The 25,725-nt window shown below is 41.9% G+C and overlaps 1 protein-coding gene across 4 annotated transcripts in view; it reads right to left on the reverse strand.

Annotated features, from left to right (window-relative positions):
* Positions 1 to 25,725, reverse strand: part of KHDRBS3 (KH RNA binding domain containing, signal transduction associated 3) — a 103,128-nt gene that overhangs the window by 65,566 nt on the left and 11,837 nt on the right. For 2 of the 4 annotated variants that reach the window (XM_044294579.1, XM_044294580.1), the window contains exon 2: positions 10,024 to 10,191. The exons of the other annotated variants lie outside the window; for them this stretch is intronic. In XM_044294579.1, coding sequence (XP_044150514.1) covers positions 10,024 to 10,191 — 168 coding nt within the window. The remainder of the gene's footprint in view (positions 1 to 10,023; positions 10,192 to 25,725) is intronic. 4 annotated transcript variants of the gene reach the window in all.

Here is a 25,725-nt window from a genome sequence, read left to right on the forward strand (position 1 = left end):
ATCCTGGATGGGTGTCATCCATTTCCAGTGACCATAAGACCTGTTCTGCCCAGCTAAATTAGAAAATCATTACAGAGCACGTCTGCCTCAGTTTTGGTATTTCTGTAGTGATTAGTGTGGTTATAGCGCCATCTAGCAGTGTTAAGTTGTATTACACTTTGTTGTTCCTGTTAAAAAGACTACTGCATTGTGGGTGGTGCAAAGCATTCTGGGAAAGAGAAGTCTCCAGTCACCAGGACACATCAGCAGAGCTGTCCTATGCATGTCTCATTCTCAAACTTCACCATCCTTGTAAAAGCATATCTGGTGAGAGATCTACCTTTGTTTCAGTGATATTATGTTATGCAGAGCTGTTCAGTCAGTTGTACTTGTTACTCTGGAAGTTGTTATTACAGTTAGACATGTAGTCCTATGTTAGGCAGCCATTTTACCATGTGCTTCAGTGTTATGCAAATGTTACAGTACATGCTATTCTATATGTTATACTTATACATGTTATTTGTATTCTTGTAGTTTTGCCGCACACTTGTACAATCTCTCACTCACGCACATCGTGCAGAGAGTACAACCTGTTGACCAATAAACAAGTTAGACTACAAAGAACAGTCCACTTATGTGCAAGACAGGAATGGTTTATGCTGAATGTCAGACTGCACACTGTGTGAACGTGTATGAAGACAGAACAAGACCTTTGAGGGGCACTTTAACATTATTATTTGTTATTATTTTTGTATTGCCGATTTATCTTACGGCTGATACTAGCTCAAGTTACAGGGGGAATATGGCATCCTGACAGGCACTGCAGAGCTGATTTGGCTCTGCTAAGACCAAGCAGCTAGTGCAGTTATCTAGGACCCTGGCAGTTATCTAGGATCACATGATCATTGGGACCAGAGCAGGAAGAGGCATTGCCGCTGTCTAATCTGTATACATAATGCTCAGTGCTTCTTAATGGGGAACCGGGCTGTCACAACGGGTTCCCCGCTCCTGCAGCAGCACAATTAATGTGCAGCTGCCATCTCTGCAAGGACATTCAGGAACATAAGAGATAAGCATGGACCATCCAAACAATTAATGTCAATGACAGGTCAGAAACAGGTTAAACATGCAATGTGGCAGTATTTATTGGCATACCTTTCTTTTACTCTATAGGAGAGCATATCCTATGTGTTGCGGCACTGTATGACTATATTCAGGGGGTTATTCCTCCAATGCTAGTATGACACCTCATTTGGCATTGGCATATGCTGGGTTTATGGGAGCCTATGGATACAAGATGTGAAGAGGGCTATGCCCAGGCAAATTTCTATGGTGTCTGTTGAGGCAGATCAGGCAAAATGGCTGCCCCCCATAATGACGTACAAAAAATAATAATTAAAATCTAATGAAATATACAATCAGAAGATGAAATCAGATACATTCCCTTTACTGACTACTTGCTCTTCTCGAAGACACCGCCAAAATATTTATTGCTTAAATTAAACCATGGAGGGACCTTAGTATCGGAAAAGGCGAGCCGAGCTACATCAAGGGTTAGACCTCCGGTACATTTTACAAATCAAACACATTACATGATATGACAGTATAATTACTTTTTGAATTCATGACCCTCAGACCTTTAATCAGATTTTGAAGGTTGAGAGGGTGGCGGGATTTGTGTTGTACTAATCCGTCGATTACATGCTGTCCCTCTAGGTTGCTTTAGTATACGGGAGGCTTTACTATAAGTAAAATGTATGATTAAGGTTAAGATTAAAACCCTACAATACAGATGTTACATCCGCAAAAACATTCACATTAATCTGTGATAGGGTATTACCATCGTCAATCCTCCGTACCTTTACAGATGTTCTATGGCGTATTAAAAGCCAAGGCAGAAGTGAAATGGAATTTGTGCTACGATGATGAAACATGCGTGGACTACGTGCAAGAGATCGAGGGAATTAGAAGGACGAAACCCTATATATCTGCTGTACATGAAGAGGACACGACAGATCATCAACGGGGGTTGTAATCCAGATTACTCAATTTAGTTTTAGGGACACAACTCACTGTCGTGAGAAAGGACAATGTGAATGCTGCATATGCCGCTTCGTCTTTGTAGAAGCCTCTTACCACCAAATACTTATAGCAAAAAGTTCAGCAACAAATCATGGGAGTAGGAGGAACACAATGTTTAATTTAAGGCAGGGTTTCTCAGCTCCGACCCACCTACCAGTCATGTTTTCAGGATCTCCTTAGTATTGAGCAGGTGATATAATTAGTGTCCATGCATCAGGACTTACCACAGGTATTTATTCTGTGGGGTATTCTCAAATCCTGAACGGTAGGTGGGTCCCGAGGACTGGAGTTGAGAAACCCTGATTTAAGGGGTTACATGAGTTATGGGGACAAGAGTCAAACTGATTTCCAAAAACACCAACACTCCTGAACATGGGTTGCATTTCATGTTGACCTCAATTGATTGAGTCTAAGCTGCAATACCAGTTAAAGCCTTTAGGCAGAAGTGGAGCTGTTGCTAGTTAAATAGCATTTTTTTTTTGTCTCCTAGAACCCTGTAAATTTTAGACCTATAACTAAATCCTAAACGACATAAAACCAAACAGGATGGTTCTGACAGGGGTTTCTTTAGAAAGCTAAACCCCAATTGCCTAGCCACATGATTGTGTCCCCAAACCTGGCGAGTTTACTTATAAGAGATACTTAGGATATGAATACTTTCAGTGCTGCGGCAGATGATGAGGAACTGACATATAGAAGTAGACAGTGTTAACTTGACTCTTGATCAGTTCTGCTCAGACTTTAGGTCCTTATTCTAACAATTCAGCCCAAGCAGAGTTCAGGCAGCAGGGATGGGGGGGGGAAGAGGACTGTTTTAAAGGGAACCTATCACCGGTATTTTGGGTATAGAGCTGAGGACATGGGTTGCTAGATGGCCGCTAGCAAATCTGCAATACCCAGTCCCCATAGCTCTGTGTGCTTTTATTGTGTAAAAAAAACAATTTGATACATATACAAATTAACCTGAGATGAGTCCTGTACCTGAGATGAGTCAGGGACAGGACTAATCTCAGGTTTATTTGCATATGTATCAAATCGTGTTTTTTTTACACAATAAAAGCACATAGAGCTATGGGGACTGGGTATTGCGGATGTACTAGTGGCCATCTAGCAGCCCATGTCCTCACCTCTATTCCCAAAATCCTGGTGACAGGTTCCCTTTAAGCCTTCATATCGTGGGCTCTGTAGAAGATTTGTAAAGACTATCCCCCGATGGAGAGGACATCATTTTGTGATTCTGGTCTTGTTTTAAAGCTTAGATTGGCAGCATTCAAAAAAGACCATCTTCTACAGAGCCTGAGATATGAAGGTTTTAGGCAGTCCTCTTCCCTTCAGGTGGCTGAGGGGCAGTGAGGGAGCTGACAGCCTGCAGGTAGAGAGAGAAAGAAAAAAAAACTCTCACGAGAATGATTATCTCCAGAGAGGAATCTAATATATTAAAACCTCACAGTGTTTTGTCGTCAAACAAAATAAAAATATTCTGGGTCCTGGAATGAAGAGACAAAAAAAAATGATGTTTAAAAAAAAAAAAAACAAGTGTTTTTATTAAGCAAGTGGTAAAAAAAAATAATAAAATAGCCAGCTAAGCGCATCGAGGCCCTAAGGGTAAGACTGCGTGTACATAAGACTATACATCATCATGATCATCATCATTTGGCATTAAGGTTATGACCGCTGTAACACAGAGGGGGAAAAAATGAAAAATGTTATTGGTCTTTAAGGCTAAAATTAGTTTTGTCACTAAGGGGTTAAAATGCACTTCAGTCACCTAAGTTGTGCACCAACTATATTTACATTTTTGGGGAGTTTGTTTTTTCTTTCAATTTTTATGTGAATGTTGGGGGGGGGGGGGGGGGGGTTATACGGGTTATTCTGTGACCCCCAAAAATCAGGAAATGTTAAATAATAGCAATGTAGCCCTAGTCATCTGTCCTATCCTTCCTTCTGCTGTTCAAGCGCTGCTCCACAAGAGTCTTTGTTTTCGGCACTGTAGCAAAGACATCTTCAACTACTTCACATGAACACTGCCGCCAATCACTGGCCTCAAATGTCAAGTGGGGTAGTAGAGGACATCATTGCAGCAAAAGTGCTGGAAGCGAAGGCCTGCAGGAAGCACTAGAACGTCAGCAGATAAAGTTCTATTTTTATTTTTTTATTTTATTTTTTTAGATAGAACTGCTCGCCTTTACATAAATTTTTTTGGCATCTCAAGAATCCCTTTAACACTTTACATATTGTATACTGTTGCAGCAAGCTAACGAAAGTATTGTAGATTTCATCCTGCTTATCGGGATACTTAAAAAGGCCGTACCCCAGAATGTTACAGCACTTCAATAGTATGTGAATTGTAATTAGTTAGGGTCCAATATCTGGGACTTCCTGTATCTGGAGAAAGAAGATACAGTGACCCTAGTGGGTTTTCTCCTGTACGTTACGGTTCGTTAGTGCTGTGCAAGGAATTGCAACACAGCTCCACTCTAGTGAACCGGAGCATCCATCACTGCACAAAGATATACAGATGTAGCAGCTGTGAAAGCAGTGGCCCTTTTATTTTAAGGCTCATAGGTTCCCAGCGATCTGACCCCCATGATAGGCTAGTGATGGACAGTTGCAGCCATATAGGTCTCTACAGCGGTAGGTGAACCACCTTAAGATACAAGAGTTTTCACCTATACACTGTTAGGATAGGTAAAGAAGAGACCAAGTAACTTGTCCAGGGGCGGATTGGCCATAGATCCTACAGGGAAATTTCCTCCCGGTGGGCCACCCAAGTCCTCTCTGCCACTGACTGTGTACATAACGAGCTCTCAACAGTAATTAATGCTGTGAGAATAGAGTACTCAGGTACCCAGCCAGCAACCGCACATGTCCTTCTGAATGCAACTGCTGTTGCCGGCACCTCACCTCCTAAGCCCCCTGGAGAAGGAGGACAGAAGATGGTCGCTATTGATGGCCACCACAGAGGGACAGCTTTTAGGGCAGTATATTGTTCTGCACTGTGTTATTTGGTTCTGCTGGGATGGTATTTTTCACTATGGTATTGTTGACCCCACCTACTTGTGTTGTCCCCGCCTTCTCTTAATTTGCAACTGCCTACAAAATGGGGCCACTTTTTTTTTTTTCCAAGGCCACTTTAAGTTTCCAGTCCACCCCTGAACATGTCTCCTGCCTCTCCAATCAATCCCCATGGGACTGACTGAAACAGCTGAACACTGCACCAAGCTGTCTCCATCAGTTAGGTCACCGTGGTTGTGGACTGAGGAGAAATTGGAGGCTTGTTGGGGGTCCCCAACAATCATACATTTATCACTTATAGATAGGTGATAAATGATCATTGCGGGGAAACCACCTTATTTGAAATATTTTTGGTAAGAACGTCCCGTATAACCAGGGTAGCCAACCCAAAATGATGGACAGCCAACATTTTTACAGAGAAATGGAAAACCAAAAATAAAAATCATGAAGATTATAGGTAAGACTATTAAATACAGAACTTCAGTCTGATACATGCAGACCGATCCTATATCATAGCCTACAGTGAGATGGACCATCATTAAGTAGCAAGAAAAAGATAACAGAACATCTTTTTCAAGGTCTTCGATGAGACATAAGACTGTAGACCGCTGACTTAGACCAGGGGTGCGGTTATCCAGAGACTAGAAGGAGTTTGAATGAAGTGGCGGCCTAGCAGGCACCCTACTCCTCCCTTCAAAGTCCATGGCACAGAAAGGAGCGGCATGGCGTATGCTCACAACTGCTCCATAGGGACATGGGTCCCCCGTTCTGGCAATCAGTGTGGGTCCAGCCGATATCTAGCTCGTGTTTCAGACCAACATACCCTTTTAAGGCATTGTTTTTCTCCTTGGTCATTGGTCAAACAAGCAGCAATTGAAATCAAAGTATGGAAGCTCTGAGGCTTTGATGGACCTGGTCTAATTAATGCTAGGCAGAAGAAAAAAAGAGAAGAGAAAAAAGAAAAAAAAAAAAAAAAAATGTGTTAGAAATATTGAGCGCTTGGCCACATTATTCGAGCAGGCTGCCGGTCTTCCTCTTGGATGTAGGATACTTAATGATTAATTGAAAGACCAATATATTTGACGGTCAGATCAGTCTGAGGGGTTGGGTTACATTTCTTAATTGCAGAGTCAATTTCATGTACAGCAAGAAGCCCAGGCATTGTATGCAATTACCAAGATCCAGATAACCACCAATTAGGATTCTGCCTGAACCTGAATTAAAAAAATAAATAAAAAAGTCTTTGCGATTAGGTGAAATAATGATCCAAAAAAGATTAGTTCTGTTCAGACTGTTCTCATTAAAAAATAAAAATAAAAAAAATGTAATTGGGAAGACACACTTTCTTAACTCTTTAAAGGCTGAGAACACCTGGTAGGACTGATAAGCCTTTTAAGTTTCGAAATGTTGGTCATTAAATAAATAAAGATCTGAGAATTCACTGAGGCTGAGATCAAAGCAAAGGATGATTATCAACCGAGTGATCTTCATTGGTGAGAACAGATTGTAATTATGTACAGATCGGGAAGCTATTACAAGTTCTCATCTTATTCGGAAATTAGGAGCTTCTTATCCAAGAACCAAGGCAGTGCAGAAAACGCAATTTACACGGAGCGGACTAACATACAACCTCCAGTGAGGCTTATACTGCGCAATCTGGAGGACTCTACTGTACAGCACGTCAAGAACTGAAGAACCCAAACATCTACAACAGCTGCTCTGTTCAAAATGGTGCACATTACGGCTTAGGCTACTTTCACACTGGCGTTTGCTGCGGATCCATCATGGATCTGCACAGACGGATCCGTTCAGATAATACAACCATCTGCATCTGTTCAGAACGGATTTGTTTGTATTATCTTTAACATTGCCAAGACTGATCAGTCTTGAACACCATTGAAAGTCAATGGAGGACGGATCTGTTTTCTATTGTGTCATAGAAAACGGATCCGTCCCCATTGACTTGCATTGTGTGTCAGAACGGATCTGTTTGGCTCAGTTTCGTCAGACGGACACCAAAATGCTGCAAGCAGAGTTTTGGTGTTCGCCTCCAAAGCGTCAAGAATAGAGTCAAGAATCAGTTTTCCCTCTAATCTTAGGTAATTGCCGACCACATTCTAGGGGTATTTTCCTTCCTCTGATTCAATATGGTAAGGCTATAGGTTGGACTTGATAGACCTGTGTCCATTTCAACCTTATCATTTACAGTATGTTCTTCTGTAATTATATAATAGATTTCTACTACTAGATACTGACAAGATTCCAATGAATCCATCTGAAGCTGACTGACATGAGCATCCTCCAACTACCTGACACATGAGGACTTGGTGCCTTATTGACCTTAATCTCTTTGCTTCAATGATCTAAAGGTTTTTTTCTCTAGACCTTCTTTCAAACTTTGTCTTAAGTAGTCATCTTTGTATAGACTTGCACACGTTAAAATAAGGACAAACTTTGATAGCCCCCTCTGTCCAGAAACCCAATAGCAGCCTCATGGGCTGTCTTTGGCATGTACATGGGTGCCTGATAATAAAGAATCCAGACGTTAAAGGGGTGTCCTTGTTGTTACATGTTATCCACAGGATAGGGGATAACTATTAGATACTGTAGGTGGGGGTACTATCACAGAGACCCCGCTGATCACAAGAGCACCCAAAAATCTATGGGAGTTCCGTAAATAGCTGAGTGTTGTACTCTGATGTCTCCAGAACACCCAAGGAGATGAATGGAAGGGTCTCTGTTTTCATGATCAGTTGGGGTCCCTCACTGATCTAATAGTCTATCCTGTGGAAAAGGGATAACTTCTAACAACTGGAATATATGATGATACCTATATACATTACCTAGAGAAGGCAAAGGCTTGCTAGTTGCTACCATCAGTTATTTGGGACATATAATGAGTCCAGTAAAGAGGACAGAGGACATTACTAACAAGTCACTAGTACTGGTTCCTTGGGAGACATGATGGGTCTAGACAGGAGGACCGTGGACATATCTAACAAGCCATTACTATCAGTTTCTTAGAACACCTCGTGATCCCAATAAAGAGGACAGTGGGCATGCTAAAAAAGTAAATATTAATTCCATGATGAGTCCAGTAAAGAAGGACAATGGAAATGTCTAACAGATTGTTACTAACAGTTTTTTGGGAAGCATCATGGGTCTGGTAAGAAGGACATTGAGCCTGTCTAAAAAATGAATTATGCTGGTTCCTCAGGACACATGATGGGTCTAGTTAAGATGACAGTGGACATAAAATGAAACACTAATCTTACAAATCAATTGGTAAATATCTACACAACAATAAGTCAAGACGTATATCCAAAAACCAGTAGACATCATGACTATTTGGGTTGGGGGCTGTTAGTAGTAAATGGTGACTTTCTGCACCATGATACTTATGCTTCCAAAAATAAATGTGGTAAAACTATAGAGCTGCTATAGTTATGATCTGTATTTGTAGTACATAGCAGCCCACTGGTCATAAGGCCTATATACGAGCACAATAATTACACCAGAATTGCTTTTTTTTTTTTAAGAACTGAACATATCTATCAAGTCCTTACTATTGGTTTCTCAAGAAACAAGGTGGTTCTGAAAAAGAGGACAGAGGAGGACTTGTCCAGCAAGTCATTACTGTTGGTTCCTCAAGACTCAAAGGATCTGATAGAGGACAGAGGACTTTCTAACAAGTCATTATTTTTTGTTTCTCAGGACAGCTGATTGGTTCGGTGAGAAGGTCCATGGACACGTATAACAGGTCATTACTATCAGTTCCTTGGCACATATGATAGATCCAGTAACAAGGACAGTGAACATGCATTTTAGTTGCTTGTTACTGGCTTCTTGGGACACTTGACAGATCTGGTAACAAGGACAGTGAACATGTCTTACAAGTCCTTATTATTGGTTCCTGATGGGTCTGGAGAGTGGACATGTCTAACAAGTTACAGGTCAAACAAAGTATGGTATGTTGATTATACTTTAGTACAAACTTACAGTAATAAGGAGCAAAAACTTTATATTGGACAAGTGCATTTACTCTAAGTGTCAACATAATATGCACCTGCTAAGTAAATTGTGTTCGAAAAAATATATATTAAATATATATTATATACACACACACACACACACACACACACACACATAAAAGATGAATGAAAAGAAAAATACTATAAAAATCACCTATGTGGTTGCAATGTTTCAGCTCATCCATAGAGCCCTTCTTAAGGCTTGGGAAAGGCTCCATCGATGAGCTGAAACGTTGCGACCACAAGGGTGAATAAAGTATTTTTCGTTTGTGAGAGCACTGCCATTCTTCTTCTTAATTTGTTGCCGGATTCATTGGCCCGCACCTCCATATTTATATTAGGCTGTGCTTGCCATTGTTTTCTCTATATACACACACACACACACACACACACACACACACACACACAGGTGAAATTCGAAAAATGTGAATATCGTGCAAAAGTCCATTTATTTCAGTAATGCAGCTTAAAATTAGAATTGTGTGAAAAGGTTCAATATTCTAGGCTCAAAGTGTCACACTCTAGTCAGCTAATTAATCCATATCACCTGAGCAAAGGGGACCTGAGATTGTGACTTTGGGGTTCCATAAGCCGTAAGCCATAATCATCTAAATTATAACAAATAAAGGCTTGAAATATCTCGCTCTGCATGTGATGAGTCTCATATGTTAGTTTCACCTTTTAAGTTGCATTACTGAAAAAAATGAACTTTGCACAATATTCAAATTTTTTGAGTTTCAACTGTATATATTATTATTATATAAGAATATATGGGTTTTTGACAAGATGTACTATATTCAGTATGACACATTCCTCACTTATATTAACATTTTTATCTTGCCACCGAGTCCTGTGAATCTCCAGTGGCCCTTGCATACGGTGATGTGATAATGTGCGCTGTATGTTAGCGGGTCACCTGTAATGGAATCCAGCAGTGTAAGTATCATTTTCGCTGCATGCTTGATTAAGGGAGGCTGCTGGGTCTCAGAAGTATCTTGAGCTCTGTCAAGTGTGTCTGATTTGAGACCTTCCTCGGGACGTGTCTTGATTGGAGGTGCAGGAGCATATGAAGTTCTCAGGTGATCTGTGACATAATAAAGGCCATTTTTCAGTAAGTCACACAATGTCACCTTTCAACAGGCCTCAAAATTTCCCGGCCCGTCCGGATCGACTGTTTAAATGAAGACACAATCACTTTTAATGCGCTACGTAAAAGATTTCCCATGACAGCAGTCAGAAATGACAATATATCAAATGCAGGGGAAGCCGGAGAGCTGAGGGAACCGACATCTATGTATATATCGCAAAAAAAACAAAAGATTCATAAAACATGACGGATGCAATAATTCTTTATTCTGTTCCTTTACTTACAGCTACACATTATTCTAATTTCACCTTCATTTGCAGATGGAAAATATATATATATATATATATATATATATATATATATATATATATTTTATTTTTATTTACAGCTAGACATAATTTAATAGTTTTATTTATTTACAACTAAAATCAGTATTTATTTGTTTATTTGCACACCTTTTTTAATTAGAATTTATATTTACAGCTTTTCATGTTTCTATATTTATTTATAGTTATTTTTTTTTGTTACAGCTTTTTTATTCACAGCTAGATTTTTTTCAATTATTTTTTGTATTTACATCTAAAAATAAAATAAACCGTTTGCCATATATTTAAAAAAATGGAATTAAAAATTCTATATAACAGGGGGTTTCCCCACTAATGCCTCATTCAGACGTCAGTGTTCGGTCAGTGATTTCTATCAGTGATTTGGAGCCAAAACCAGGTGCGGCTCTAAACACAGAGCAGGTGCAGATCTTTCCATTAAACCTCATGTCTGTGGAGGTTCTGATGCTGGTTTTGGTTTAAAATCCCTGACGTGTGACTGAGGCACCCTATCCACAAAACAGGCGATAAGTGTCTGATTGCTGGAGACTTGACCGCTGGGACATACTGAAAACTGAGATTCTGGGGTCCCCTATAAGAATGGAGCCGTGCGCATGCGTGACCACCAGTCCATCCACTTCCGCAATCTCATAGAAGTGAAAGAAGCAGTGCTGATAGTGGTCATGCAGGCACAATACTGCTTAAAGGGGGTTATCCCACTTAGAATTTTCATACTTACCTGCTGCCAGCGCGCTGTTCACTTCCTGGCTTCTGGTTGGGGGCGGGCTTCATTTTGATTGAAGTCTTCTCCCGGCCGGGCCGCGTGCTGGACTGAACGCTCACGCTGCCGCGCATGCGCCATGGTGACTTATTCCTGGCCAGAATAGTACAGAGCCGGCATGCGCGTTCGCGGCTCTGTACTATTCTGGCCAGGAAGAAGTCACCATCGCGCGTTCAGGACAGAGAGCGGCCCGGCCGGGAGAAAAGAAGGAGTCTTCTGCGCAAGCGTGGCCACCGGGATTCCGGAGAAGAGTGGTGGCCGTAACTAGGGGAGACCGAATGACAACAATGAGGTAAGTGGGGATGAATAAAATATATTTACAAAAATGATCACTGTCAAATCATTAACAGATTTAACAGTGATCATTATGATGGGATAACCCCTTTAAAGGGGTTGTGCAGTGATTTACATTGCTAACCGATCTTCAGGATAGGCCATCAATATCTGATCGGCAGGGATCCGATACCCAGCACCCTCACGATCAGCTGTTTGTACTGCTTCCTGGTCTTTACACTACGAGTTGTCTCCTGCGGAGCGGCGGCGTCGTGTAATTACAAGCACTTCCTTCATTCAAGTCAATGAATCGAGTAGACATCAATGCACTGCACTTCCGAGACGAACAGGAAGCCGCTCTCACGTGGACTGCCGCTTACTCTTCAAACTGCTGATCGGTGGGGGTGCCGGGTGTCGGACCCTCATCGAGGATAGGTGATCCATATAAATCACTGCACAAGCTCTTTAATTTTTCAAATAGGACTCCAGGACCTCCATTTTCATGATGTTGAAACTCCAGCAATCAGACACTTATCCCCTGGGAAGGAGATACGCGATGTTAAGGGGGAGGTTATGTCTATGATCCAGACTTCTTTGGAACATCTGAGATTTTTCTAGGTCTTGTAAAGATTGACACTGCGCTAAAGTTAATAAATCGCAATAAAAAAATTAGTGATTAGAATATTTGCGATCAACACTAAGGTGTAGGCAGCTTTCCTATTGGTTGCTAGGGATGTTGCTAAGTGCCTACATTCGCGATTAGAATATTCGCGATCAACACTATTCGCGAATACGAATATATAGCACTATATTTTAAATATTTGCGAATTCTCGAAGGATAACCCATAAAGTTCCCTCAGCTAGCTGATCAATGGGGTAGCGGAAGCAGGACCCCACCCATTAGGCGTCTGAAGAAGCACTTTAGTAAAATTTTAAATAAAAAGCAAAAACAAACTTGCGCTACTCCTATAAAACTCCTTTTTAAAGAAGCATTTGCACTAAAATGTTTATTCTCTGACCTGTTAGAAAGGTACGTGATGTAAACTGGAGTGCATGTAGTTTTCTTACTAGTGACTGTATTTGTGAGTTATAACCTCTCTGATCCTCAGCCGTGTCATGTGACTAACAGTCTTATTGTACAAATAACGTAGCATCTTGTGTGGACAGGAAGCCCGTTTCTCTATGCATTCCTATAGGAGCCTCAATGTCAGTCTCCTAGGAATGAATAGAGAAGTAACTGACTTCCTGTGCCAGTTGGAGATCAGAGTATTGGTCACATGACACAGCTGAGGATCAGGAGGGAGGTTATAACTCACAAACGCAGTCACTGGTATGAAGATTACATTCACTACAGTTTATATAATGTGCCTTTCTAACAGGTCAGTGAATACAATATATTTTTTTATGGAAGTGCTACTTTAAGGTCTACAAAAAGTAAGGAATAACTTGAAGTTTTATTAAATTTTACATACTGTATTTTTCAAGGACAAATTAATACATGTAAAGGTAACAGAAGCCAGGTCAAATCATTCAATGTTATTTTTATCTTTCAATTTTACCCTAATTTATGGTAACAAATACGGCACTCTTCTCCCAGTAAATGCCCCTCATGCGAGTCACAGACTCTACTGTATTCTAACACTTCTTCTATGTAGTGGGATATCACCTACACAGTTTGGTACACACGTACACAGCTCAAATTGAAATCAATACATGCCTTTGTCTTCAATAAGCTCCCCTAGTGGTGACTGCAGATATTATTTAAAGGGGTTTATCAAGACATTTTAAAATCGATGGCCTATCCTGAGGAGGTAACATACAAAGATAACTGAAGGTCATCAATATTAGATTGACAGAGGTCTGACTCCCAATACCCCCCTCCTGAGAACATGCAGAGCCCCAGAACCAGGCACAGCTCCGTACACTGCCTAGTGGCCGTGACTGGATACTGCGGCTCAGCTCCCATTCTTTTGTATGCAAGAGCTGAACCAGACACAACCACTACACAACGTTCAGAACTATAGTTTTGAAAACATGAAAAATAAAATCAGACCAGCACCTACAAACATGAAATAATGGGTGCACGCTACCATGGCCGACATGCAGAAGCAAACAAGCACCATGTCCTATGTGCAGCAGCACCGTGCTCCATGCGCAAAGACTTATGCATATAGGAATCATACGGAATTGCATTACTGCTATATTTACTATGAAAATCTGAAGCTCTTCGAGCACATTTTTTATTTAAAAAAATCCATCTACTAGCAACAAGGTGGCTTCTGCAGATGGGAAACTAACATGGTCAGAGGCAATTCTGGTAGTGTTAGGTTTCCATCGGCAGAAGCCAAGTTTCGCTGGTACCGTAGATGGACCCGACACAATTTTGATAAAAAGTGTGAGCAAAGAGCGTCACCTTTTCATAGTACAGTAAGTAGTGTATAGCAGTAATGCAATTCAGTATAATTCATGTTTTTAGTGTTTGCGGGTGTCCTTGCGCATGGAGCAGGTGCTGCCACAGATAGTGTTTGCTTACTATGCCTGGTGCTCCGCATGTCCTGCAATCAGTGAATTGGCGGTGTCAAGAGTCAGACTCCTGCCCATCCGGAGCACGGCCCCGAACTTCCGGGCCTCGGCTCCGCAAAAAAATTGAGCATGTCCTATTCTTGTCCGCAATTGCGGACAAGAATAGGCAGTTCTACGGGGGTGCCGGCCGGGTGTATTGCGGATCCGCAATGCACTACGGACGTGTGAATGGACCCTTAAAAGTCTTGCAAAACCCCTTTCCACACAGTCCATCAGTGATTGTTAGCCCAAACCGGGTGTGGGTCAAAAACACAGAACAGGAGCAAATCTTTCTATTATACCATACAGTATCTCTGTGTAGCTCCACTCCTGGTTTTGGCTCAGAATCACTGATCAAACACTGAGCACACACTGACTGTTTGAAAGCGGCCGAACTTGGACTGTGTGAAGAGATTTTGAGTTCAAATTTTGATATTGACTCCAATTTCTTATGAGATCAGTTGAATAACACATCACAAGATGTGAGCAAAACCGTGGACAGGCCCGTAAGCTACATCACAACCACTGGGTGGTCATACACAGAGGATAGACATCTTGTGACAGAGTATCACAAAATCATGTTATGTGGGGTTCCCTTTTAACCATTTCTATTCTTTTTGCAGAATCACTGGGGGAAAAAAAACCTCTTGTAACCACAATCTTCCATGCAAATGCTCAACCTGTGATCTAGATGTCTAATGGTACGACCGCCTCATGTAGGTTGTCTCTGAGTATTAATATATCGAGCAGAATGTGTCTGGACCATTTTAAAGCAACAAATACTGGATGACAATAGCATGGCCAACCTATGGCTCTCCAGCCGTTGTAAAACTACAACTCCCAGGGCTAATAGCTGTAGTCAGTCTGGGCATGCTGGGAGTTATAGTATTGCAACAGCTGGAGAGCCTCAGGTTGGCTGTCCCTGGCATATCTGCATAGCCCTGTGTATTCTGCTGTTATCACCGACTTTCCTCCATACTGCGTCCTGCAGATAAGTGTAAAGCATTATCAACCAATGTGTGTTAGAGAGGCCAATGGAATAATTCAAAATACATCATCTTTATTAGAGTTATCAATATCATAAGATAAAATAAAATAAAATGAGCTGCAAGAACAGACGTATCTTCCTGCAGTGGGAGTTTACAGACTGCCTGTGACGTCCATGCTGCTGCACAGCGCGCAGCCAGCCTCCTCTCCTGTGCCTTAGACCTGCACCTGAGACTCTCCAGCTTTCTGCCTACAATTTGGAGTGATCTGTATAACTATGTCTTCATAGACACCAGAGGTAATTCCTGCAGACTCTGCAAAAAAGATAAAACACAAAAGCTGAACTATCCTCTCCTATTAATACATAGGGGTGGTGGGATAGAAGAGCAGAGTTCTAATGTGGACTTAGCTTAGGAGATGGGGTGGGAATGACTTCACATATCTGGAGAAATTTCTCTCTAAATCCAGAGGTAAAGTGAATAAATCCAGCCTCATCTTTCCCATTACTTAATGTTCTTGGAGATTGTTCCAAAAATTCCCTTAAAAGCCATATTGATTTATGAAGGAAAATGCATAGCCTTCCATATTACACATTTCTCAAAGTCTGACATTTGACAGCCTGACTACTACATATTGATTTCTAAGGATTAAAGGTACGAGGCTAGCGGTTGTTGGCTGGTCTCTGATCAACAAACCAGATTATCAAGAAGACTAAATGTATTAAATAATTATTAAATAAAAGCCATTGTAGCAAGGTGTTTAGTGGTTCTTTCCCCTGTAATGTAGTTGGTTAGTGGTACCAGGAGTGCTAGGCCACAATCCTAAGGTCTAAAGTAATTGTACATGGTTACTACATACTGGGGGCCCTTAGAAGGGGCTAGGGAGCTATAAAACATTTAGGTATATAGGAGCGTAGCTCTATAAAAATAAATCAGCGTAAGATGTGTCTTGCTACCACTATCTCTCTTCTTTTTATCATATGGGCAGTGGCTAGATTCCATTTTGGGAGCTGATCGATGGGGAGCTCCTTCATTGGTTCACTGCCAAGGTGACACATACTTCTAGCTGTTATCTTTTGTATATCTATTTATCTTTTATGTATTTTATCATAGTTTAGTAAACCTTTTATGCACTTATGCTTTGTCAGGCCTATCTATTCCCGTATCTCAGAATTGACTGTAGTACAAAAAAAAAAAAAAAAACACCTGCAACTACAGCAAGTGGCTCCAACATACATATAGCTGTAAGTGGTTATAAAGGGGCTTTTCCAACCTTTGTGCATGGAAGATCTAAGTTACATAAAAGGTTTTTTGTTTATTTTTTTTAATCAGAAACGTTGCAACAGATTCTCTAAAGACAGGTATCATTTTTATCAGCAGGGTCAACCCTATCAGTCAGTATACCTAGTTTAATAGGGTTCCAGGTGCTCTTTAAATAGGTTCCTTTGAGATAAGCTATTCCTTGATGACATCATCAGGTCATGGGGAGGGTTCTGCTGTTAGGACCACCTACAATGAAGTGACCACGAAGCAAGTCCCTGTTTTCTTTTCAGCAGTTCTTTTATTACTAGATGCCACCAATGCTCCAAAGCAGAGTCACACTGTTTGCTCAAACTTCAGCTCTGACCTATAGATGGGGGATCTACAATATGGATTCTACACTCAAAAAGCCAGCAGACGACGACATCCGTTAGACAAAAATAAATCAGTGCCACGCCAAGGCATGTCACAACATCGAACTACGGTAGTTTATGGTCATAGGTTTATTAGTAACAGTGTACAACCGGGTTGCATATACCGCCACTGACCTGCAATACTCTAAGTCCTCCACACTTAGTAGTTTAGATCTTGTCTACATGGTTTTTTTTAGCATAAAAAGGAGACTTAAAATAGTTTATACCAATATTACCCAACCTGTGGCTTTCAAGCTGTGGCAAAACTACAACTCTCATCATGTACTGACAGCCTGTGGCTATCAGGGCATGGCAGGAGTTAAAGTTTTGCAATAGCTAGACAGCCACAGGTTTGAGATCACTGCTGTATTCCCCACACTCACCGAAAGTGTTGTCTATACATATAATACATAGAAGACAGGGGATGCAGCTGCATTTCCTAAAGGGGTTGTCCACTCCTTTTCAATTGATGACCTATCAACCAATTTGATATTGGATCAGGATAGGGCATCCATAGACAAGAAATGGAAAACCACTTTATGACAAACACTATGGATTTTGGACAAAAGGCCTACTTAAAGGGTAACGGTCATATTTTTATTTTATTTGCTAGTTTATTAGAGCTAGGCATGTATACCTGAGTTAGTCTGTCAGTGATTGCCATAAGATCTGTAATTACCTTATAATAACAGCTTTCATTAATGTCCCCTGTCCCTTTCCACTGCTCCCATAAAAGACCATTGCTAGGGCTCCTCTGTCTCTGGTTAGGAAGACAGAGGGGCGGTCCTTCACACTGCATGCCTGCATTAGGCTTCAGAGTGAGGAGGCGTGTCTCTCAGTAATCCACTCTGATTGGCTGACAGGAAGCTGCTGGCTACAGCAAGTTTGTATGCGACCTAGGGAAAGCAGTTTTGGCCTCAGAGAACTGGCAGAGGAGCCATCTTGAGAAGATCCTCATAATGTAGGATTCAAAACAGCCGTAACTAAAGGGGAAAACTCAAGGAAAACAGTGGCAAGTTAAGAAACGAAAGATTGCTTTATGCATAATGCTGCTGCAGCAGTAACATATGCTAAAATGGTTTTGTTTTTTTATGAAAATAGGACAGTTATCCTTTAAACCATCTTATCCCTACCTTGGTCTCGTTTTTTGTGACAACTCTGACAGATGCCAACCAATGGCAGACACCTGTCAAAGGGTGGATCTGTCACTTTGGATTTTATTTGCTGCGTGTTGTAGTTGTAAAGAATTGTTACTGTCAAACGACTGATCTGCGCCCCATCAATGGGCGCCCAGACTACGCCACTGCGGAGATTTAGGCCTCCTGAACACGTGCACCCCGTGGCCGTGTACATCAATTGCCAGAACTAGTGAACATATTCCCTTTGTCTCAACATTTGGTGAACATAGTGGAGCTATATCTAATATTTTAAAGGAAGGAATGGCACATTTTACAGAGGGGTTTGCCCTCGGTGCGTGATTTTTGATAATCCTCCACTAATGGCACATAAAAGATGTGCCAGTTTAGGTGATAAACTGGTGAAATCTGATATAGGGGAGACACGTGGGGGATGGACAGCGATACCTGGCACCAAGAAAGATGGGTAATTTCCCTTGCCTGGGTTGCTGCAATTGTGGCAATCTGATCAAGGGAGGAGATACCTTTGCCCATCCCAACAGTGGAAAGAGTTATAAAATTAAACAGTTTTACACTTGCAGGTCGAGAGAGATGGTCTATATGCTACATTGTCCATGTAGCCTGATTTAAGTAGGGAAGACCACGATGGAGATCAGGGAAAGAATTGACAAGCATAAGTAGGATTAGGAAAAAGGCAATGGATAAGCCAGTGGCCAAACATTTTGCGGAGTGTGGCCACTCTGTCAACCAACTCCGATTTAGGGCGATAGACTCGGTTGGTCCCCTCAGAAGAGGTGGGGATAGAGAGCGTATCCTCAGAAAAAAGGAATTTGCAGTGGATCTTCACGTTGAACTCTATGCAACCACATGGGCTCAATATTGAGTACGATGTGAATAATGTCGATTAGATCTTGAGTCAGTGGTGGTTATATTATAGACAGAAGTGTTATATCCGATTCAGTATAGTTCTATGCATTTTACACTGCTTGTCCCAAAAAAAAAAAAAAAAGTTGCCACCTGGATTTAACTAAGCAAATAGTTCTGAGCCTCCTATTGGATAATTACTGCATGGGCGATTATCCTTCTGCTGGCAACAAGTTATTTAACCCCAACGGGTGCAATGAGTTCCTTCTCATTTCTTAAACAACCATGTCGAAAGACACATCTCGTGGTCGTGGAAAAGATGTTAGTCTGTTTGAGAACGGTCAAATTATTGGCATGTATCAAGCAGAGAAAACATCTAAGGAGATTGCAGAAACTGCTAAAATTGGGTTAAGAACTGTCCAACGCATTATTAAAAACTGGAAGGATAATGGGGACCCATCGTATTCGAGGAAGAAATGTGGCGGGAAAAAAATCCTGAATGATCGTGATCGGCGATCACTTAAACGTTTGGTGAAATCAAATCGAAGAAAAACAACAGTTGAACTCAGGGCTATGTTCAATAGTGAAAGTAAGAGCATTTCCACACGCACAATGCAAAGGGAACTCAAGGGATTGGGACTGAACAGCTGTGTAGCCGTAAGAAAACCACTAATCAGTGAGGCAAACCAGAAAAAAAGGCTTCAATTTGCTAGGGAGCATAAATATTGGACTCTGGAGCAATGGAAGAAGGTGATGTGGTCTGAGGAGTCCAGATTTACCCTTTTCCAGAGTGATGGGCGCATCAGGGTAAGAAGAGAGGCAGATGAAGTGATGCCCCCATCATGATTAGTGCCTCCTGTACAAGCCTGTAGGGGCAGTGCTATGATCTGGGGTTGCTGCAGTTGGTCAGGTCTAGGTTCAGCAACAGTATGTGCTCCAAAAATGAGGTCAGCGGACTACCTGAACATATTGAATGACCAGGTTATTCCATCAATGGATTTGTTCTTCCCTGATGGCACGGTCATATTCCAAGATGACAATGCCAGGATTCATCGGGCTCAAATTGTGAAAGAGTGGTTCAGGGAGCATGAGACATCATTTTCACACATGGATTGGCCACCACAGAGTCCAGACCTTGACCCCATTGAGAATCTTTGGGATGTGCTGGAGAAGGCTTTGTGCAGCAGTCATACTCCTACCATTATCAATGCAAGATCTTGGTGAAAAATGAATGCAACACTGGATGGAAATAAATCTTGTGACATTGCAGAAGTATATCGAAACAATGCCACAGCGAATGCGTGCCGTAATCAAAGCTAAAGGCGGTCCAACGACCTTTTTTTTTGGTGGCAACTTTTTTTGGGACAGGCAGTGTATTTTTATCATGTTTTTATCGTGTTATATGTCATGTAGGAATAATTTTATTATGTCTTACACACTTTTTATAGCACATTTGCGGGACACTTAGGCTGTTCTGGGACATCAGCACTCCATCAGCGGTCTCTATATGTGGTAGGACAAGTTTTTGGGGGGGCCTTTGGTTACCACTGTTATACTTTTGTCTTTTCCCTAGAACATTGGATTATAGCTGTGCAGCCCCTGATAATACAGCTTTAGTTAGGCTGTTAATGTGTAAGGAGTGACACCAGTGGGTGCGGAGTATATATACATTTATGGCTGGTTAATGAATGAGGAGAGATACCGATTAGTGCAGAATATAGATACATCTATGACCATGTGACTATGGTCATAGGTGGGTGATATGGATTGGATGCGGCTGCACACACCATATTGTATGGAGAGCGTTTGGCCATACACATAGGTTTTATACATATCCCAGCTGTATTGTGAATGACCGAGCAGGCGGGGATTATGTGGTCATGTGGTGATCATATGATCGTCATGTGATTTGGGTGTATGACGTGCGGTGCGCGCTCCCCAGGTCCTGGACGTCGTTGGTTCTTAGGAAGGACATGTGCATTGCGCTTTTGTAGATGCGCTGTGGGAGTCCTGATGGCCGCATGGAAATGGCATTGCCGGGTTTCGTTAGTTAAGGTGAGCACACGTGTTGTAATGGTATCTGCAGGTGAATAGATTTATTCTGATTATAATATATTTATGATTGGTCACAATAATGAGTGTAAAGGGGGTGATTTTTATTGTATTGGCTCCCCTAAAATACGGGCGGAGCTACATGCATGTTAAAAGGGTGGCTATTGTCACTCTGTGTCAGGCTTGACAAAGACTATGATGTAGCCAAAACGTTGCTGTCTGGTTTTATGGTACACTTTCTATGAAGTCCGTCCGATAAAGTATTCACCGGAGAGGCTGCCGTTACCTTTTTTTCATTTACTGTTCGGCGGACTGATGAGGATCTGCGGTCGAGTTTCGGCTGTTGCATTCCGGTGTGGTCATCTGTGTCCGTGGGTGCTGCTCTACAACTGCTATTTCTACTATCCTGAGGATAGGTCATCAATATCTTCAGCCTGAATGATCCCTTTAAAGAGATCATGTCACATCTTAAAGGCTATGTACAACTTCTGGGGCATTTTTTTTTTTACTCATTTGGGGCTAAAAATATTTTTTTTCACTTGGTCTTTATTTAAATAGCCATTTTGTAAGAAAGTGTTAACTGTTTTTCTAGCTGTGTGCATCCTACTTTCACTTTTGGCCGGTCACCTAATAAACCTTATCTCTAAATTACTAAGAGTTGATAAACACTTATTTAAGACGCACTCTTTTCAGCTAGATAAGGACTGAGCTTTGATGAGTGTTTATAAGGTCTGAGAGCAGAGATAATGAGCCCGTCAGATTAGCTGTCTAAGAGAAAACTCAGATCCTGCTAGCAGAGAATCTCAGCTCCGTACAGAGAAAAGGACTCCACATTTTTAATAAAGACAACTTGAAAAAAAGGGTTTATTTAGGTCATAATAAGTATAATTCATAAATAAAAGAAAAATTTACCACAAAGATGTAGATAGCCTTTAAATGTATCCCCTATACACAGGATAGGATACAGGTATCTGGGGATCCGACCACTGAGATCTCCACCAATGATGCAAACAGGGTCCCGTGTCCCCTATTTGAATGCAGCATGAGTCACACATGCACAATGCTGTTCCATTCATTCTGTATGGGACTGCCAGAGATAGCGCTCTTCCATGACCAGCACTCCCATGGAGATGGGAGATCTGATGTTTCTATAGTAGGTGCTCCTCTTTCTGACAGGTCATAAACACACATGACAGGACCACATTAATGATGCCTGAGATGTCAAGCCACTACAGATTTTCAGAATGACAGGGATAATAATAATAATAATGTGATCAATCACTGAGATTTCAGTTTCTACTGCCCCTATCCACTGGCTGTGTCTTGTGTGCAATACCACATATAGCCTAAGGACGGGAGTGGCGCTGTTTCATAGAGGAGAAAAAAAAATATTCTTATTATGGACCTTTAAGAATAAAAAATTCCAATCATGAAAATACTGAATTCCACTCTAGGTCACCTGGTTATAATATTCCAAATGAAATTATCTTAAAATCCCAAAATTTTAGAATTCCCTTTTTATCATTACAAATAACTAGCAAATGAAAGATCTTACAATGTGATCTAAAAAAAAAAAAAATAAGGAAACTGAGCACAAACAGAAATGAACAAATATCTGTAGTTGGTTTTCCCTCCCGAACGGCTCAGAGAATCCACCGGTGTGGACATACGTCGTCCCCGTCTTATACGAGTCCAGGGAAACACATTGTCACCCATGAGGCGCAGTAAAAATTGATGGATTACCGAGGCTGGCGCTCAGATTTCATTGCTTCCCTATGGGAAACAAAGTGGCAAGTCACCTTGTGACCAATTCATATTATCCCGCCATGTCAGAATTCTCGTGTAGGCTCCAAGGTCACCCATGGACAGGTTTCCTCACAACTCATTAGTGACCGAATGTTGCCGTGTGCAGCTCGACAGCTGTAGGTCTATCTGCTTTCTATTTACTTAAAATTTGCATTAAAATGAATAGGGGCAAGATTTTAGCCTAATTGCTGCCAATATAAAAAGAGAAGCAGAACATCATGATATTTAAAGGGGTTGTCCGGGTTCAGAGCTGAACACGGACATACCCTTATTTTCACCCCGGCAGCATCCCCGAGGGTAGCATCTCATGCTCCGATGCGCTCCCTTGCCCTGCGCTAAATCGGGCAGGTCACAGGCTCTTTTGTTTATCATAACACACTGCCGGGCGGTTCGGTGACGTCACCGGCTCTGATGGGCAGGCTTTAGTGCTGCCCTAGACGTTTTACTGGCAGCCCCATGGAGAGCCCAGTACGTCACCGGATCTCCAAAAAATGCCTTTCCCCTGCGCGATTTAGCGTAGGGCAAAGGAGAGCATCGGAGCATGAACTGCTCCGATGCTCGAGTCAGGGGGGCTGCCAGGGGGGAAATTGAGGTATGTCCGGGTTCATCTCTGAACCCGGACAACCCCTTTAAAGGGGTTTTCAGGCTCCAGAAAGTGATGGCCTATCCTCCAGATAAGTCATTAATATCAGAATGGTGCTTGTCTGACTCATATCACCCCCACTGCTCTGCTGTTTTTTCGGCAGAAACTATACATTGTATGAAGTGGAGGCAGAAGGCTCTGTGCACTGCCTACTGGCCATGCTGGGGTACTGCAGCTCAGCCTCCATTCAGTACACCAGACAGTACAGAGCCGTCTGCTCCATACACTGTTAGTTTCTGGCGCCTATGGCAGCCCAAATCAGTTGACTATAGAAAGGGCTAGGTGTCGGACACTCACCGATTGGATATTGATGACCTAATGTGAGGACAACATCTTAAAGAAATAAAATAGAGATCGTCGCTTTCATCTAATTTTATTAAGGACAATTTCTTACAATACAAAGTCAATACTTCATTGTGACATGCTATCAAAATCTTAGACAGGTTGTAGTTCCACTCACAACCACTGGGTGGCCACACAGAGAAACATATAGCATCGTTATGTGACAGAGTATTGCAAAATCATGTTTTGCTTTTTTCCCTCCAAAGCTGGTCATCTTTCTTTACGGATCTTGTGATATGATGAAAGGTTAAGGATGGACACTAGGTCAACAAAAAATAAAAATAAAAAAAAAATCGCTGGAAGCATGGCCGCTGTGTGAAGTCAGCTCTGCTGAGCGGAGTGGGCATGCCACTCCAATGGTCATACAGAATGAAAAGACTGGCAGTGGGCATGCTCGACCTGCTGCTACATTTCTGGGAGGACCCATTCTGGAGATAGGAGGTACCTATCTGGCATTGATGAGATATGCCATCAATGTCTGACATGGGAATACTTCTCTAAGGACTCCAATTTCTCATGAAACTAATTAAATACAATATTGTGTAATGTTAGTAAAACTCTTCAAAGACTGCAGTACATGTCACAACCACTGGGTGGCCACATGTAGACACCTACAGGATAGACATCTTGTGACAGACTATCTCAAAATCAAGTGTTTTTAATTAAAGCTGATCATCTCAAAAAGGTAAGGTAGGACACACCTGTATTTTAAACCAGTGGTGTACATTTGCAAAGTACGGTGCTTCGACATGACCAAAAAGATGACTCTGGTCATGACACCATCCGAAGCCTTCAACCCACATTCATTTATTAAATTCCTCTACAAAAGGCTTGAGCATCTTGTTAGTCAAACACTTTTAGATTTCCAGCGACATTCATTTTATATAAAGTGCTCTCGCTTCCTGCCAAGCCAATTATGAAGGAATGATTGCAATGTCAGATCTCTCGAGCACCAGAAGAAGCTTTTGACTTTTCTAGTGGTTCTTCCCTCATTGCTGTGCATGGCAGTAGCATAAGGATATACAAAGCAAAGCTCTCCCATAACCGACAATATTATTGGGTATACAAAAAAAAAAAACCTGTGTGAGAGCACATTAGGAAACTTCACATTAAGCAGCTAATGGGGCCTGAAGATGTTACATGTGTAGGACAGACCGGGGAGAAGAGCGCTGCGCTGTGTACAGGAAAAGCACGTATGGATTACTAATTGCTCCCAATTATCACATGAAGCACTTGATGCAACATTAAAGTCAATTAAGGGAGGAGAAGCGGCCATGGTCCCAGGGATCTGTCAGGAAATGGCTGAAAAAATTAATAAATGCAATATTCTGACTTATGCAACGGTTCAATACGCAACGTATCTGTACCGAGCAACAGTGATGTGATAGCTCTGAACCAGGCAGAGGTTACAGAAGTGCACACCTTTACCTTAGACTGATTTTGCTTAAGGACTTCAATTCTCGTTAAAGGCAAAACCACTAAGAGGTTGTAATTCACTCCACAACCAGTGGGTGGCCTCACACAGACACCGACAGGATAGACATCTCATGACAGAATATTGTAAACTCATCTTTATATCTGTAAGTTATGACAGCCCTCCCGATGGACAGGATACTGGGATCGGACGGCTCGAATCTACTGGCATTCCCCTGCCCGGCCGCTGGAGTAGCTCTGCTCCATCCACAGGCTGAAGTCGGTTTCCTGTTGTGTCTGTAGAGTGTGTATTTCTTCAGGCTCTTACAAAGGCAGAGTGTGCACAAGACAATGTTTGGCCACCGTGGGGCATCTGTGGGAAGGCGCCTGAGCAATGGTTTCCAGTTTGCTAGTTTCTGGCAAAGGTGTACAGTTTCTTGTTCGTCTGTACATGTACCAACTTCTGCCTGATTTCTGAATATGATCCTACATTGCCTGCCCTGACCTCTGCCTGTTCTCCGTATTGGCCCTTCACTGCCTTCCCTGACCTCTGAATGCTCTCAATGCCGGAGTTGAGTTGCCTGTCCTAACCACGGACTGCTACTGGAATGCATGTACCATGCCTGCCCTGACCTTAGCCTGTCCCTGACTATGGTTTTTCCTGATCCTTTAGTGCT

The sequence above is a fragment of the Bufo gargarizans genome, chromosome 5 (genome assembly GCF_014858855.1).
Source record: "Bufo gargarizans isolate SCDJY-AF-19 chromosome 5, ASM1485885v1, whole genome shotgun sequence".
NCBI lineage: Eukaryota > Metazoa > Chordata > Amphibia > Anura > Bufonidae > Bufo > Bufo gargarizans.